This window comes from Sylvia atricapilla, chromosome 8 (genome assembly GCF_009819655.1).
Source record: "Sylvia atricapilla isolate bSylAtr1 chromosome 8, bSylAtr1.pri, whole genome shotgun sequence".
Taxonomy (NCBI): domain Eukaryota; kingdom Metazoa; phylum Chordata; class Aves; order Passeriformes; family Sylviidae; genus Sylvia; species Sylvia atricapilla.
Window position 1 is genome coordinate 2,504,989 of NC_089147.1, and position 14,865 is coordinate 2,519,853.

At 42.7% G+C, this 14,865-nt stretch overlaps 1 protein-coding gene and 1 long non-coding RNA gene across 3 annotated transcripts in view; one reads left to right on the forward strand and one right to left on the reverse strand.

The window, feature by feature from the left end:
- Window positions 1-14,865, forward strand: part of LOC136363954 (uncharacterized) — a 465,017-nt gene that overhangs the window by 55,898 nt on the left and 394,254 nt on the right. The window lies entirely within an intron of this gene.
- Window positions 1-14,865, reverse strand: part of DOCK1 (dedicator of cytokinesis 1) — a 269,993-nt gene that overhangs the window by 19,628 nt on the left and 235,500 nt on the right. For both annotated transcript variants that reach the window (XM_066323421.1, XM_066323420.1), the window contains exons 45-49: window positions 13,299-13,475; window positions 12,630-12,713; window positions 8,195-8,332; window positions 6,040-6,185; window positions 2,590-2,788 (exon numbers count right to left, since the gene is read on the reverse strand). In XM_066323421.1, the coding sequence (XP_066179518.1) occupies window positions 2,590-2,788; window positions 6,040-6,185; window positions 8,195-8,332; window positions 12,630-12,713; window positions 13,299-13,475 (744 nt within the window). The remainder of the gene's footprint in view (window positions 1-2,589; window positions 2,789-6,039; window positions 6,186-8,194; window positions 8,333-12,629; window positions 12,714-13,298; window positions 13,476-14,865) is intronic.

Below are 14,865 nucleotides of genomic sequence, written 5' to 3' on the forward strand. Positions count from 1 at the left end.
TCCACGGTGATTCACTTGATTGGACAAAAGAAGATGCCATAAAAGACTGGAAACATTCATTTCTTTAGACAACATCATTGCTGGGAAGAGCAGCAGGAGCTCTGCAGAGATGGGGATGGCCACTGGCACTTCTCCCACTTGACATTCTCTGGAACTTTGTCTTCTGTTGCAAAACCCCCAAATATTTCAGAAGTCAGAACTAAGAATCTGTTAAAAAATTCACCAAATAACTGCAGTGTTTTAATTGAATGAGTGACAGCACAATGAGCTGTAAAATTCTCAGTAGAATGAACCCAGTATCTATAATAAAAAATTTAGTAACTAAAAGTATTAATTACTAAAATGTCACTTTAGAAACTTTTTAAAGTTTAATTTCCATTTCTAGTCAAATCTGTGCTCCCAAACTGTCGGGTGTTTTTTTTAAAACGCCCAATCCTTAATTTTTTTCCCCTCTCCATTTTAAATCCAGCAAACGTTTTTCTTCCAAGTTCTTAATGCAGGAAAAAAAACAAGATGTCTTTTTCTTCATAAAGCACAGTGGCAAAAGTGCTTTGGGAGCAATTTCAGCTTAAAAAGGGAACTTGCACACGAATGCTGAGCACTGGAAAAGCTGAATTCCTGCCAAATTTCCCTTCATATCCTTAACAGGGGATGCCTCCAGCACGCAAAAATTTTAAGACAATTTTTATCTTTAAACTCATCCTTGATATTATCTGTTCAAAATTCCAGAAGACAGCGGTGGGAATTGGGCGAGCACTCGTGTAAACTGATCTCAAAAGAGTTTCTTCTGCTTCACCTAAAAATGAACCCCACTGACACCAAACGTTCCAAATCGACTCTGTCGTCCTGGAGCTCATCAGGGCTTCTGCAGAGGCTGAAAAGGGACGAGTTTTTCTCTCAACAGCAAACTCCTTTTCATATTATTGATCTGTGGACTTGAAGAAGCTCAGAGTAACTGTAAGTAACCAGTTCTGACATTTAATCTCCCTCCCTCTCCAGAACCAGGGAATACTGCTCACACCAGTCAGCCACTGAAAGCTCCTGACTGGGGAGACTGGAAAAACTTGTGTCAAACCATGTTGGGCTTTGCTGATTGGTGCTCCTCAGATGCCAAATGGGAACATGCCCTGAGGGGTTTATCCCGTTCTCCTTTCCAGCTAGAATTTGCATTTTTCCAGTCATAAACAAGCTTTTCCAATGTCCAAGGTCTCTGAGAGCTGACAGTGACCTCGTGGTGACAGCAGCTGGCTCCCTGACATCCCTGGATTTCTCCCAAATGTTCCAACTGATTCAACTCCCCTGAAATACAATTTGCTGCTTCTGTGACATCCCACAAGCTCTGCTGCTCCATTTGGGATCTGAGAGATGCCAGTGGAAGTCCTGCCAAGGTGATCCCAGTCCTCAATCAGTCAGAACACATCTGCTGCAAGGCAGCAAAATCATGAGAGGTGGAGATCTGTGCAAAATGATGCTCACCTGGCTGGCCCTGGCAGGAAGAATCTCCATTTAATCAAACCGAGGCTCATGCAAAATTTACTGAAGCCAATGGAAAAACTCATTGGTTTCAAAGGTGAAAAGCCTGAGACACCCAGATGGGATTTTATTGGAGTTTCTGACTGGACACATCAAACACAAGAACTCTGATTTTTCAGCATGTCTCAAGACACGTGTGAGAGATGAACTCATCTCTGGGTGGAAAAGGAGAGCAAAATCCAGAAAACAGAGGAAGTGTGGCTGAACATTTAAATAACATCTTCCTATTAATACCAAAGACAAAGAATTAAAGGATCCAATTATCAGAGGTGAGAGATCCATTTCATAGTCCAGTATCAGTGACACAGCACCAACGAGACTCTGCTGAGTGCAAAACTTGCCCTGCAAGTACTTGTGCAGATCTTGAAAAGAACATTCCATTTATTTCTGGGAGGCAATTTTAAACTCTTGGCCTCCAAACAGGTGTCCAGGCAGAGATTTGGAGGTCACAATCAGTTCACGCTCTCCCTGCTCCAGCTTTAGACATCCCTGCTTTCAATTTCCCAGCTCCAACTTCTCGGGTTACCTAAGCCTCGAGGACAGTTCCAGTGAATTAAAGCTAAGCCAAGAAGAGAGGGTTTAAGGGAGATATGCCCTGGTTTTAATATCCTTACACACAGGAACTGCTCAGGATTTTCTGCTCCAAACAGCCCTTCAAGGACACGCAACCGCCGACAGAATGACCTTGGAGTATCCCACCAAACATTGTCCTGCAGCTGAAACAGGGGCAAATCCATCCCCAGCTACTGGGAACCAGCAATTCCAAAGGCTGCTGGGATGGCAGCATTTATTTCAGCCACGTTGGGCCATCTGGTCCTTTATCAAATAGTCACACAGAGCTTTGGGTGAAGATTTTTCAGAGGATCTTTTCCCCACTGGAAATCGAATCTGTATTTTTGACTCATTAGCATGTATATTAACACTGTGGTATATCCCCTCAGAGTAATTCCTGGTCTACAAAGGGACTAAATGGTAAAAAAAAATCAACATTTGGATTTCCAAAGAGAGAGAACACGGCTCAGAATTAGATAAAGCTTTCCTTGCTAATAAAGTTACCGTTTCTGAAAGGATCACTGCTTCAGCCTGCTGCAGAGAAATATCAGTAGATTTAAATTCTTTATCAAATATCTCTTGATGCTTGCTGTTCCTCTTCTCCTTCTTCTTTTCCTTTTTATCTTTATCTAGGTCATCCTTGTCCAATTTATCTTGTGACCTAGAATGCATCTTTTTTGGCAGGAGGGGCTCCAGCACGAACCTAAAGAGAAATGTTGTTGCTCAGATCAATAAAATGCTGTTTTCAAAACTAATTTTTATTTACATATTTCCCAAAGTCTCGCTTGAGTTAATGAGGCTTTGCTAATCCAGGAAAACTCATTAGAGGGAGAAGAAGGGGGCAGAAGGTCACAACAATCATAATTGTCTCATAATAAAAATTACTGCAGAACTGCTGGAGGAGAGGAGCTGCACATTTCCCTGCTCTGCAGTGAAATTTTTGGTTTGTGGCTGCACAAACTCCTGAATTTCATATAAAAAATGGGGTTTCTCACTCAGCACTGCAACTCTCCATGTTGTGGCACCTGGAAATTCCAGTGCCACTCCCTGCCATGGGCAGGGACACCTTCCACCATGCCAGGGTACTCCTTGGACACTCCCAGGGATGAGGCATCATTTCCAGGGATGGAAATGACAAAGACAAGGTTTTTTATGATTTATTTTATATTATAAATGAAAAAAAGCCCACTAAGATCACACCTAGACAAAATCACATTGGCAGATTTTAAGGTTGTCTCAAGCCATCATATAACAAAACCAAAACCAATCCAAAAATTCCCAAAGAAGGACACTCGTTAACACTGGAAAAAAACATTTCCCATGCCACGGGGTGCATCCAGGTACAGGCCAAAATCTTTGCTGTGACATTCCAGAGTGTTCATATTTCAGACAATTTGCAGTGACATTGTCCTAATCCCCACCATTAGCAGCAATATCCCAAATTATTGCTGTTTTTTGTTGTTTTCACTCTACATCAGCTCATTTGATGGGAAGATGCTCAAAGCAGCACCTGCAACAACAGCCCCTGAGCCATTTCCCAAAGCCTGAATCCCACGGGTTGGGAACAAACCCACAAGTTTATTAATCCCATTTTACAGACACGGAAAAGGGAAGGCAACCATTTGCCCAGGGGCACAAAGAACCTCAGTGATGGAGCCCGGAGCAGAGCCCAGCTCCCCCAGCACCAGGACTTTTTTGGTACCTGAGTTGTGTATTTTGGGCTGCGAGGAAAACTGCAAATTTACAAGAGGAATTTCTGTCCTTCAGACAGTGATTAATTGCTTCCCTTCCAAGCACTGTATTAGGACTATTAATTGTTTGGATTATTAATGGATCTGTGCTAAAATGGGTCAGCACACTTGTGCTCCAACTGGAAGCACTTTGGGACTGCCAGGACCTGACAAATCCCACCAGACCCTGGGATTCTCCCACTTCCAACCACGGAGTGCAAGTGCTCACATTTATATTTCTAAGTCCCATTTTAGGCAGGGAATAAACCCAAGGCCCTTTGTGAAAGTCAGTTTTATTTACACATAGAGTTGGGAGTTGTAAAACATGTCCTGTGTCAAAGTCTGCTTGGAGACTTTGCTGTTTAGGAGCTCCAGAGCAGGAGCTGGAAATGGCATTAAATAGAAACTGGGGGATTTGGGTAAGACACTCCTTTAGCTTCATGTTTAATTGTCTTTTAGCTTCATCTCTATTCTCAAGTTTAATTTTGAAGAGACATGGAAAGACAAGAGGAGAACTGACCATAAACTCCACCAACTACAGCAGGGAACTTCTGCCAGGTGAGCAGTGCCAGACCACCCCCATGATCTGACAGCCCCTTGAATTACTGAGGTCTTTTATGATATTATTTACATCTGATGATTTTTCCTTCTCCTCCTCCACTGATCAAACAAATGAGGGCTATTTTCAGTGACAAGAGTTGTTCGTTCTGTGTTCCTGTTTTGCCCTGGGCTCAGAGCAGGAGCTGCACTGTGATCTTGGTGGGATCTCTGTCAAATTACACTGAGGAGACTCAGATCCTCAAAAACTGCTACATGACACCTACCACAACACAGCTGAGAGCTGAACCTGAAGGAAAAAATGCCCAATGAGAAAATAAATTACATCTAAAGACTTTGAAGGGAAAGCCAGAAAGAGGCAGGGAAGGAATCTATATTCTTCTTTTGAGATAAAACAAAGTTCCTCAGTTGGGTTGGTTGTTCTGCCGAAGTTCCAACAAGACTAATTGTTTAGAATTAGTCAAAACTCAGGCTCTCTCTGTCCCACATTTACACCAAAGTGTGGAAACATTCCAGAGGCAGTGGAATGAGAGCTGAGCTGTGCTCTGTTCACAGCTCCTCTCAATGACTAAATAAGCTCTTTGTAATCAAGGCAAGCATCCTGTTGGTCCTTAGGTGCTGCATTTAATTTTATTCGATGCCTTTTGTCTCTAGCCAGGTAATAACTCCCCTCTGAAGGTTCACAGGAGTTTCTAGCACATCCCTGTAAATCAGCAGCCCTTCAGAAGGCTTAAAAAACCTGCTGCCTTGGTCAAATATTGCATTTCTGGATTACAGGGGTGCCTGAGGGGAGGAAGAGAGAGAAGGGACTTCTGAGGCTGCATGGAAAGCCCAGACAGCAAACAGATTATTTTGTTCTTTGAGGGATGTGACTGTGAGACAGGGCTTATCAACAGAATTCCCAGTTCTCATGTGAAATATCTTGATAAGTCTTGAAGTACAATCTTGCCATAAGCAGCTTTTCCTCTGGCAGCCGAAGTGAGCAGCAGTGATTGAGCAGTCAGGTAATCCTGCCCTGAGCTCCTGGGACACACACAGCCTGCAGAGCCTCCCTCCTGCACTCACACACCTGTGCTGCTCCAAAAACCTCCTCTTTGGGGTTTGTTTTTTTTTGGTGGTGTTTGAATGCTTAGAGAGCAAAAAAAGAGCATTGTATTTATCTAGGTTAGAGAACAAGAGATCTCGAGACAAACACCTGTAGGTTGGGGATTTTTAGCCAGTCATTAGGCTGTCACTTAAAAAAATCAGGGAATGGCTTGGGATGGAAGAGACCTTAAAATTAATCTAGTTTAACGAGTGGGGAGACCTTTCAATACCCCAGAGTGCTCCAAGCCCCATCCAACCTGGCCTTGGGCACTGCCAGGGATCCAGGGGCAGCCACAGCTGCTCTGGGAATTCCATCCCCACTCTCCCAATTCCTGCCCAATATTCCATCTAATTTTTCCCTTTTTCCAATTTGAAGCCATTCCCTGTGTCCTGTCCCCCCATCCCTTGTCCCCAGCCCCTCTCCAGCTCTCCTGGAGCCCCTTTAGGTGCTGGAAGAGCTCTCCCTGGATCTCCCCTTCTCCAACCTCAGCCGTTTCCAACTCCGAGATCTGGGAACGGTGATCCCCCCCAAACCCCGGGATGCCTTAGGGACAATCCCTGGCTGGAATGCCTCACTCACCCATCGGAGCCGGGCCGGGAGGGGGTGCTGTCCGAGGAGAGGGAGGACACAGAGGCCACGGAGAGGGGCCGGGACGAGGAGGGCATGGTGAAGGAGCGCACCATGGAGCGCGGCCGGCTGCCCCGCCGGTCATCCAGGCTGGAGAGCTGCAGCCGAGAAACGCCACATCTTACTGCTTCAATCCCCAAAAATCCCCACAGCCACGTGCCAAAGGGAACCTGGGAAGGCTCCGTGGATTTTCTTCTGGGTTAAGTATCGTTAATAAATTAGTAACAATCAACACCCCGTGTTAGCAATAGTTTCTAAAGGAAATCCCCCCTCCAAAGGACTAGAAACAAATATTTAGGTCCTCACAGGCAGATGTGTGATTTTTAAGCATATTCCAAGAATTCCTTTGTTTCAATGGTATTTCCACGCTTTTTTACATCTCGTCTTTAAAAAACAATCCTTTTACATATAATTTTTTAATCCATCTCTACTGTTGTTGTGACTACCCTGTCAATATATTTCAATGAAATGGATTTCATAAAAACCCAAAGTAAAAACCTACCAGGAGAAACTTTATGTGGAAAATATCAGGAGAGCCAATTTACAGAGTGACACCGGGTTAAGAAGAAAATATATGAAAGTTTTGGTTTTGTTTCAGACAATTTCAGAGTTCTGAATATTTCTGCAAGCTTTGTTAGTCATTAATAACTGATATATGCATAAAATAATTGAACTCTTGCAGTCAACAAATAAGAATCTCATGCTGTTTAATTACAGGTATATTTTCCACCCTGTCAACTGCTGGTAAATTGGCCTTGTACAAGGAAGACAGAAGTGATAAAACTCCATCAATCCTGAAAACTCTTACTGGTGGGTAGAGTGAAATTACAGAGATAACACCACTTTCCAGACATTTCCTTGATGATGTTAATGGATATTACTGAAGTGACTGACATGGAGCTATCATTAATGCTAATTACTTCTGTTCTCCCTGGGAATAAATTACTGTTTGAACTTTTCCTTGAATATATGACTTCATAAGATGGGATCTGAAGGACCACAAACAGAACATCACTTAAAGGATACCATAAAGGCTGGAGTGTTCCCTCTAAGATCTCAGTGTCCCCATTACAAAAAGATGTCATTGCTGTAGACAGAATCCCAGAATTATTTAGGGTGGAAAAGTTGACTGAGTCCAAGCTGTGCCCAGTCCTCACCTTGTCGCCAGCCCAGGTCACAAGTGTCACACCCACTCATTCCTTGGACACCTCCAGGGATGGGCACTCCAGACCCCCCTGGGCAGGCCCTTCCAGTGTTCAACAGCCTTTTCCCTGGGGAAATTCCTGCTGCTGCCCACCCTGAGGCTCCCCTGGCCCAGCCTGAGGCCATTCCCTCTGCTCCTGTCCCTGTGCCCTGGGAGCAGATCCCAAATCCCCCCGGCTGTCCCCTCCTGGCAGGGACTTGTGCAGAGCCCCTGAGCCTCCTTTGCTCCAGGCAAAATATGATCTCATAACTGCACCAAATCCGTGTATTTTTGACTGAATTCTCAATTCTACCCTGAGTTAAAAAGCTGTTTGCTTTGTTTGTTCTGACCTTCGCACTCAACGCTCAAAAGCAGAACAAACCTCCACTGGAAACACCATGAAAATCTTGGCTTTCCCTTAAGGATGAAACAGCAACTTGAAAATAAGTGGCTGGAATGAGAAAAGCACAAATTTCAGTCCTTCTGAACTCATGAAGTAGGAGCTGTGGTTTTCTTGCCTGCCTACAGTCAGTGTAGGTACAGTACATGCTACCAACAGAGCAGCACAGCCCTTCCCTGAAGGAATTCCACCCAGAGAAAGGTGACATTCAGCTCTGGAAGAATCCTGCTAAGTGCCCGTTTTTAAATTCATTTTTGTAACCCAAATCCTTCAGAACTGAAGGATTATCTTGACTTTCAAGGAACAGACTCGGGCAGTTCGGAAATTGCTCCCGTGCTCAGAAATGAAAGCACCAAAGCTTCCTCAGCATCTCTCATCTGCTCAGTATTCCATAATTTGATGATCACTGGGAACAACCATCTACATTGCTTGTTTTTAATCAACAGAATCATCACACGGGAATGGAGAGTTGCTGTCATTTAAGGGAATTCCAGGGAGGAAGGAGAAATTGAGAGGGAACTTACGATGGCACGAGCCCCGTATTGCTTCTCCACCTTGTCCTTGAGCTGCCTGAAGCACGCCTCCATCCTCTCATGGAACGGCCTCAGGGCCTCTGTCACCTTCTCCCCGTGGATCCGGATGCCTTCAGCCAGGAATGGGATCTGGAAAGCAGAGTTTGGCTGCTCCAGCCTGCCCAGCCCTTCCCCAGCGAAGGCGCGGGGCAACGCTCCCTCAGCGGGGAAATTCATGCAGTAATAATAACATCAGTCATCAGAGCAATAGCAAGAGTAATTATAACACTAATTATAATCATAACACTCATAATAATAATAACAATAATAAGTAGCAACAATAATGAAATATTAACAATGACAATAATTATGATGGTGATCACAGTGACCATCATCATTTCCTGACTATGATGCACGACAGGATCTAAACCCCTATTCTCCAGGATTTCCCTTTTTTCTCTGTTAAGCAAAGTCCTTTAAATTTAATTCAGCCCTAATTCTGCCCAGAAATCCCATACTGGACTTATCCCTCCTGTGATATTCCATTCTGAAGCCCTGCAGATTCTGTACTTTAAAACACCAAACTGATGAATGATGAGTCTCACACCAGGTTATTAATATCAAATCCTTCCCCAGTTCCATGAGGATAAAATCCTGAGGAAAATAGTTTATGTTTTCTTTAATAAATGCTCTTTCTAAAGCTGCAAATGAGCTCCATCCTTGGACAGATATATATTGCAGAGCACTATTTATTAATAAAACATACAGTTTTAGATGCTATATAGTTCTCCTCAGAAAAATTATTTTATTTTCTCTGGGAAGAAAACAGAAGAGGAAAAGAATTAAATTAATTCTCTTTTGTAACTGAAAATAATCATTTATCTTCAAGGCTTCTGTCACAAAATATCCATGCCAGCACAGGATTATATAATTAGTTCCTAGTGTGGAGGTGTAGCTGACCTTTGGAAATGTTTTAAGAGAGACATTTTCATTCCCACAGCTACCCAGACAAACCATTAGAGTTTTCTACCTCCAGCTCAGGAAAAATATTTCCTCTTCCAGGTCCGTTTCAGCCCACACAGTGCTCTGATTCTAACTCAGATATTCTCTGCAGCAATCAAGCTAAGAGGCTTCTTCTTAATAATTCATAATTAAATCATAATACTGATTAAAAACAGATTTTTCTAATAAGACTGCACAGCAATCAGAAGGAGCAGCTTTATTAGAAAGGAGAATAATAAATACACAGATGAATTACAGATGAACAAACTCGAGAAATCTTATCAAGATGATTCCCTGAGATTTGGCACTATAAAAATGGACAGAGCTGCTTCTCCTAATAGACTACAAAGAGAAGAATAATGACTTTATTTTTTTTTAATCCAGCGGCTTTTATTTATAACCGTATGGATTTGCACTTGACAAAAATTAAACATGAAACCAGGAAGTTTCCCTGCTCTGAACAAGTAAATTAATCTCTAAATCTTCATCATTACCAGGCCACACTGTGACCCTCCTGTTTTGGAGGGGTAAGTGATCACTTGCCTCATTTATTATAAAGAACTGCTGACACTGGAAATGGATTGTGTTTTTTTGGAAACTGGAATCCTCATGGTGAAGCACATGAGGGGTGTGAGCTGCTAGACCTCTCTGAGACCATTTGATGGGCAGAAAATGCACTGAGGGACCTGTCCCAGGGATCAGCCAGCTCCAGGGGGGAAAATAAAGAACAGGAAGTAAATGACACCGTTTGTAAGGGAAAAAAAAATGTGGGGAGAGAGAGAAGGGGAAGGGGGAAAATGGAGAAGGAGGAGGAGGAGGAGAAGGAGAGGGAGAAGGAGAAGGAGAAGGAGAAGGAGAAGGAGAAGGAGAAGGAGAAGGAGAAGGAGAAGGAGAAGGAGAAGGAGAAGGAGAAGGAGGAGGAGGAGGAGAAGGAGGAAGAGGAGGAGGAGAAGAAGGAGAAGCAGGAGGAGGAAGAGAGGGGGATAAGGAGGAGAAGGAGAAGGAGAAGGAGGAGAAGGAGGAGAAAGAGGAAGAGGAGGAGAAAGAGGAGGAGGAGGATAAGGAGGATAAGGAGGAGGAGGATGAGGAGGAGGAGGAGAAGGAGAAGGAAAAGACAAAGGACAGGTTTGTTAAGTCTTTTACAGGAGTTGAAATTCATGGATGCCCCATGGCTTTGCCACAGAACAACACGAGGCTGAGTCAGGATATTTGGCCTCCTTGTCCAAGACCACTTCATCTTTAAACATTTATCCAGTGCAGGAAGCACCTTCCAACTGGGTTACCATTTCTGTTCCACCTTCTTCTACCAACTCCCAAACTCCCCCTGTGTCTCCTTGCCAGACACAGGGAAAGGTGGTGATGACTGACACGGAATTTTACACCTCCATGAATTATTGTCAGAGGCAGAATTTTGCTACATTCAAGATATCCCCAATTAATCTGGCCTTGGAGAAAGGGCATTTTCTTATTTCATAACTCTGCTCCTGGCTGATTTTAAAATTTTATCAAGTTCCACTGCAACTTCAAATTATTCCCCTGATTTGTTTTCCCTGTTTTTTGGTGTATTTTTTTTTTTAATCTTGATCTGCTCGGCTGAAAAGAATGAAAAAAAAAAACCCAACATTGATTTGAATTATTAAACTAATCTTTGAAAACAATCTTTCAGAGCAAGGGGTTCATAAAATATGAGCATAAAACCTGAGTTTGGTATGCAGCACTTCTTTCATCTCTGTAGAAGGAGCACAAGGCTTTGATTTGCCGTGGTATTTTTCTGTTTTGCTGTGCTGTAAATACTTTAGCTAAATTCAGAGTGACTAATGTCACCCCATCATTCATTTCTCTGCCTTAATTTCAATCAATCATTTCATTATCTTCATGTTAAAATGAAAGATCAGCTTGAAATGGTGCAGATGCATGGGAACATTTTATTTCTTTTTTTTTGCCTAAGTTGGAAAAGCACCAAGAAGGACAAAAATGGACATTGCTCTGCTAATGGAATTTACCTGAATTAATAAGAGACAGAAACAAAATGTACACTTGAAGTTCCCAGGAATTATAGAAAGATAATATCCTGAATTCCATGGCACAAAGGAGAAAGAGGGAAGGGGATGAAAAAAAAAATTAAATTTAACTGGTCAGCTGGTAATACAATTGTCAGCCTCCTATTTCATATACCCAGATTGATTTATGGAGCAGGGAGAAAATTCCATGTGATTACAGAACTCCAAATCTCACATTATTGAAAAATGAAATCTCCTTTTTGCTTTCCATCAGCACAGGATGAATTCAGCCCCTTCCAAGGCTTCCATACACATCTCTTCCTCAATATTTGGGAGCTGACTCCCACCTGACTGGAAACTGAAGTAATTGGAGAGGAATTTTAAATTTTAGGATCCCCTAAATGTGTATGAAACATCCCAAGCAATTTAAAAGCACTGAGAGGGCTTTTAGTGACTCTAATTTTTAGATATGAAAATAAATTTGGATCCTTTTTCTCTATTTTCCCGGTTCCTGTTGTTTTGGAAGAGCAAAACTGATGGTAAATCATGTGTTTAAAAGCCCTGAATAATTAAAATACAGTGTGATCAGCTGCCATACCTATTTTCAAACTGTAATATTATTTTAATACACAAGTGTCACCAAAGTGAGCCTTTGCTGAGGGAAAGTGTGTTTGGAATTCATTTGAAGTATCACTCTCAGAGGCAAAGACACAGAGCTGACACCAAGTCAGTCTGCTGGGATCAAATTATTTTCCTCTATAAAACTTAAAGCTTATAAAATCTAATCTTTTCTAAAAGCTCACAAGAAAATAAATAAAAAAAAAGCTTTTTTTTTTTTTTTTTTTTCAAACCAAAGGAGGTTTTTTTCACTGATAGTTTTATGGTCTTCAGAGGATATTTTATTTTTGAATTCTGTAGCTTTGGTTCTACTACCTCTAAGATTGAAATCTACAGAAATGTAAATTATTCCCTTTATTTTAAAGATAGAATTGAATATGAAAAGACAATGATTCACTTTCTTCTTCTGTGGGGAAAAAAAACCCATTTCCAATCAACCTGGTATTTTTTTAGTTTTCATAAAATTAACCTCAGACCATAGAGAAATGTCCAGTATGTGACTATGGAACAAAATTGGAATTGTCTCCTTTGCTCTGAAAAATATTTTCTCATCTGATACAGATGGGAGATTGTCACTTACTATGTTAAAAAAAAAAAAAAAAAAATTAAAAGGAAAATATCTTGATCTTATTTGTTCTCTGCAAGTTTGTCAAAAAGAGCATTTATGCCAGATTTGAAAAGATGAACTTTAACTCAAGCTCCAAGACAGATTTAAATGGCAAAGAAACGTATCCAGGTGAGGATAATGTCTGAATTTCCTGCAAAGTGACACCAAGCTGCTTTTCCACAGCAGCTGGCTCTGCCAAACCTGACTTCAAGCTTTTTACCTGCCAAGCAATCAGATCCTTCAGCTTCTCAATCTTGTCATGATCCTCTGGATGCTCGTGCATGTATTTGTCAGTAAAAAAAGCCTAATTGAGAGAGAGAGAGAGAGAAATGAGCCATTATTTCAGAAAATGAAACATCTACTACCAGAGGAATGAGCTACAACCGAGACAAATTGATCAACTTCAAAATTCTGTGAAGCGACAGCTACAAACACAAAGTGAAAATGGTGGAATCACAGAATCACAGCCATTTGGGTTGGAAAGGTTGGAAATCCCATCCAGTGCCACCCCTGCCATGGCAGGGACACCTCCCACTGTCCCACTGCTCCTAACCCCAATGTCCAACCTGGCCTTGGGCACTGCCAGGGATCCAGGGGCTGGAATTCCAGCCCAGCTCCTCCTCACCCTTCAGGGAACAATTCCTGCCCAATATCCCACCCATGGAAGCCATTCCCTGTGTCCTGTCCCTCCATCCCCTATCCCCAGTCCCTCTCCAGCTCTCCTGGAGCCCCTTTAGGACCTGCAAGGTCACGCAGTGAGGTCACCCCAAACCTTCTCCTCTCCAGGCTGAGGAAGCTCAGGCTCCCCCAGCCTTTTTTTCCCAGCAGAGCTGCTCCATCCCTCTCTGTCCCCGTGCTGGGCTGAGGGAATTTGGGAATTTGGGGTCACCTTCTCGTAGTTGGCGAAGCCGCCCATGACGGCGGGGTCCACGATGCCGTTGAGCAGCATGGACAGGGGGTTGATGGGCAGGTTGGGGTCGTTCAGGTGCTGCTGCACCATGTTGTTGATCTTATCATTGGTCAGCTGCATGGTCTCGATGGCGTTTTCCAGAGGGCTGATCTCCACCTAAAGCCACAACACAAAAAAAAAAAATCAAAAAAAAAAAATCAGGAGATTTCAAAGCACGGGGCAAGAGTTTTGAACCTGCTCAGAGCAGGAACATTCCAGACCCGAAGGTGACTGTGTGTTTTTTGACCAATAATTGCCAGCAAAGGTGATTTCAGGCATTGAGGTGTTTGGTATCTCTGTGCTGCAGTAACTGATATGATGATGGGTATCAGTGGAGCAAGTTAACTGCATTTTGCTGCTGCAGGAGGGATTACATCCCAGCACAACATCCCGAAAGGCCCTGGCAGCAATCACGTGAGGTTTTTTTGGAGGATTACGGAGAACATCAGAGATTAAGGGTTGGTGAGTTTTAGCAGCACAAAGAAGATCCAGCTTAACGTAACAGTAAGAAAGAAATGATAACTTTAACGTGGATTTTCTGATGGAAAATGTAATCCTAAGCCGCTCAAAAAAAAATCAAGAAGATATTTTTGCAGTGATTATTTTGGCGTGTTTCCAAGGACATGGAGTTGAATATGTTGATGAGATGACATCTAAACTATCTGCTGTGCTTTTTCCCAAGAGGTCACATTTTCTTCATCAGAGCATCGAGAACTGAAGGGAGAAAATCCTCCTTCTACCTGGACTTCAATGAAGGGAGTCCTCAGATGCCCTCACGAGGTGAAATTAGCTCTTATGCTGTCTAAAACTTGCTTTATTTTAATTGACTGACCTCCAGCTACTTTTTATGCCCAGCTACCGCGTCTTTCAAAAAGTTCACGTTGAAAAAAAACCCCAAAAAAACCAGTATTAAAATGTTTGAAATATTAGTGAATGGGCAGAAAATCAGTAACCTGCAGTGACCCAGAGTGTAGAGTCCTCACTGGAAGACACAGCCTGCTTGTATTAAAAAAATGATGTGGTAGGGAGAGGAAAGGAAGGTTAATTGAGGCCTGTGAGGAAAATGCAAGTGTATATTTGATTACAGCCTCATTTACATAAATGCTACATAAACAAAGCAGCACTTCTACCTGGCTATCAGTTGCTTACCCTGTTTCTGAGAACCACTTATAATCAAATCTCTTTAGTCGTTACTCTTACACCTGCCAGCTGATTACATCAAGGATGTTTTAATTAGCATTTTGAGCAGCCTGCCTGCTGAATTATTCTGGAAGGCAGGGAAGGAGGCTGGTGTTTCTGCTGGGAACAGGGAGCAGGCCAGGCTCGGACAGAGCCCAACGTGCCACCGGGGGAATCTGGACTGGGGAGGGAAGCCACATTCAGCATCTGATTGGGCAAGAACTGCTGGGAACATCACAGGCTAAATTTAGGATTCTGCCATTTGTATTAATGGCCTTATAACTATGCAATAATGTGTTGATGAACCATTGCTTTTAAAGCTCTTGAG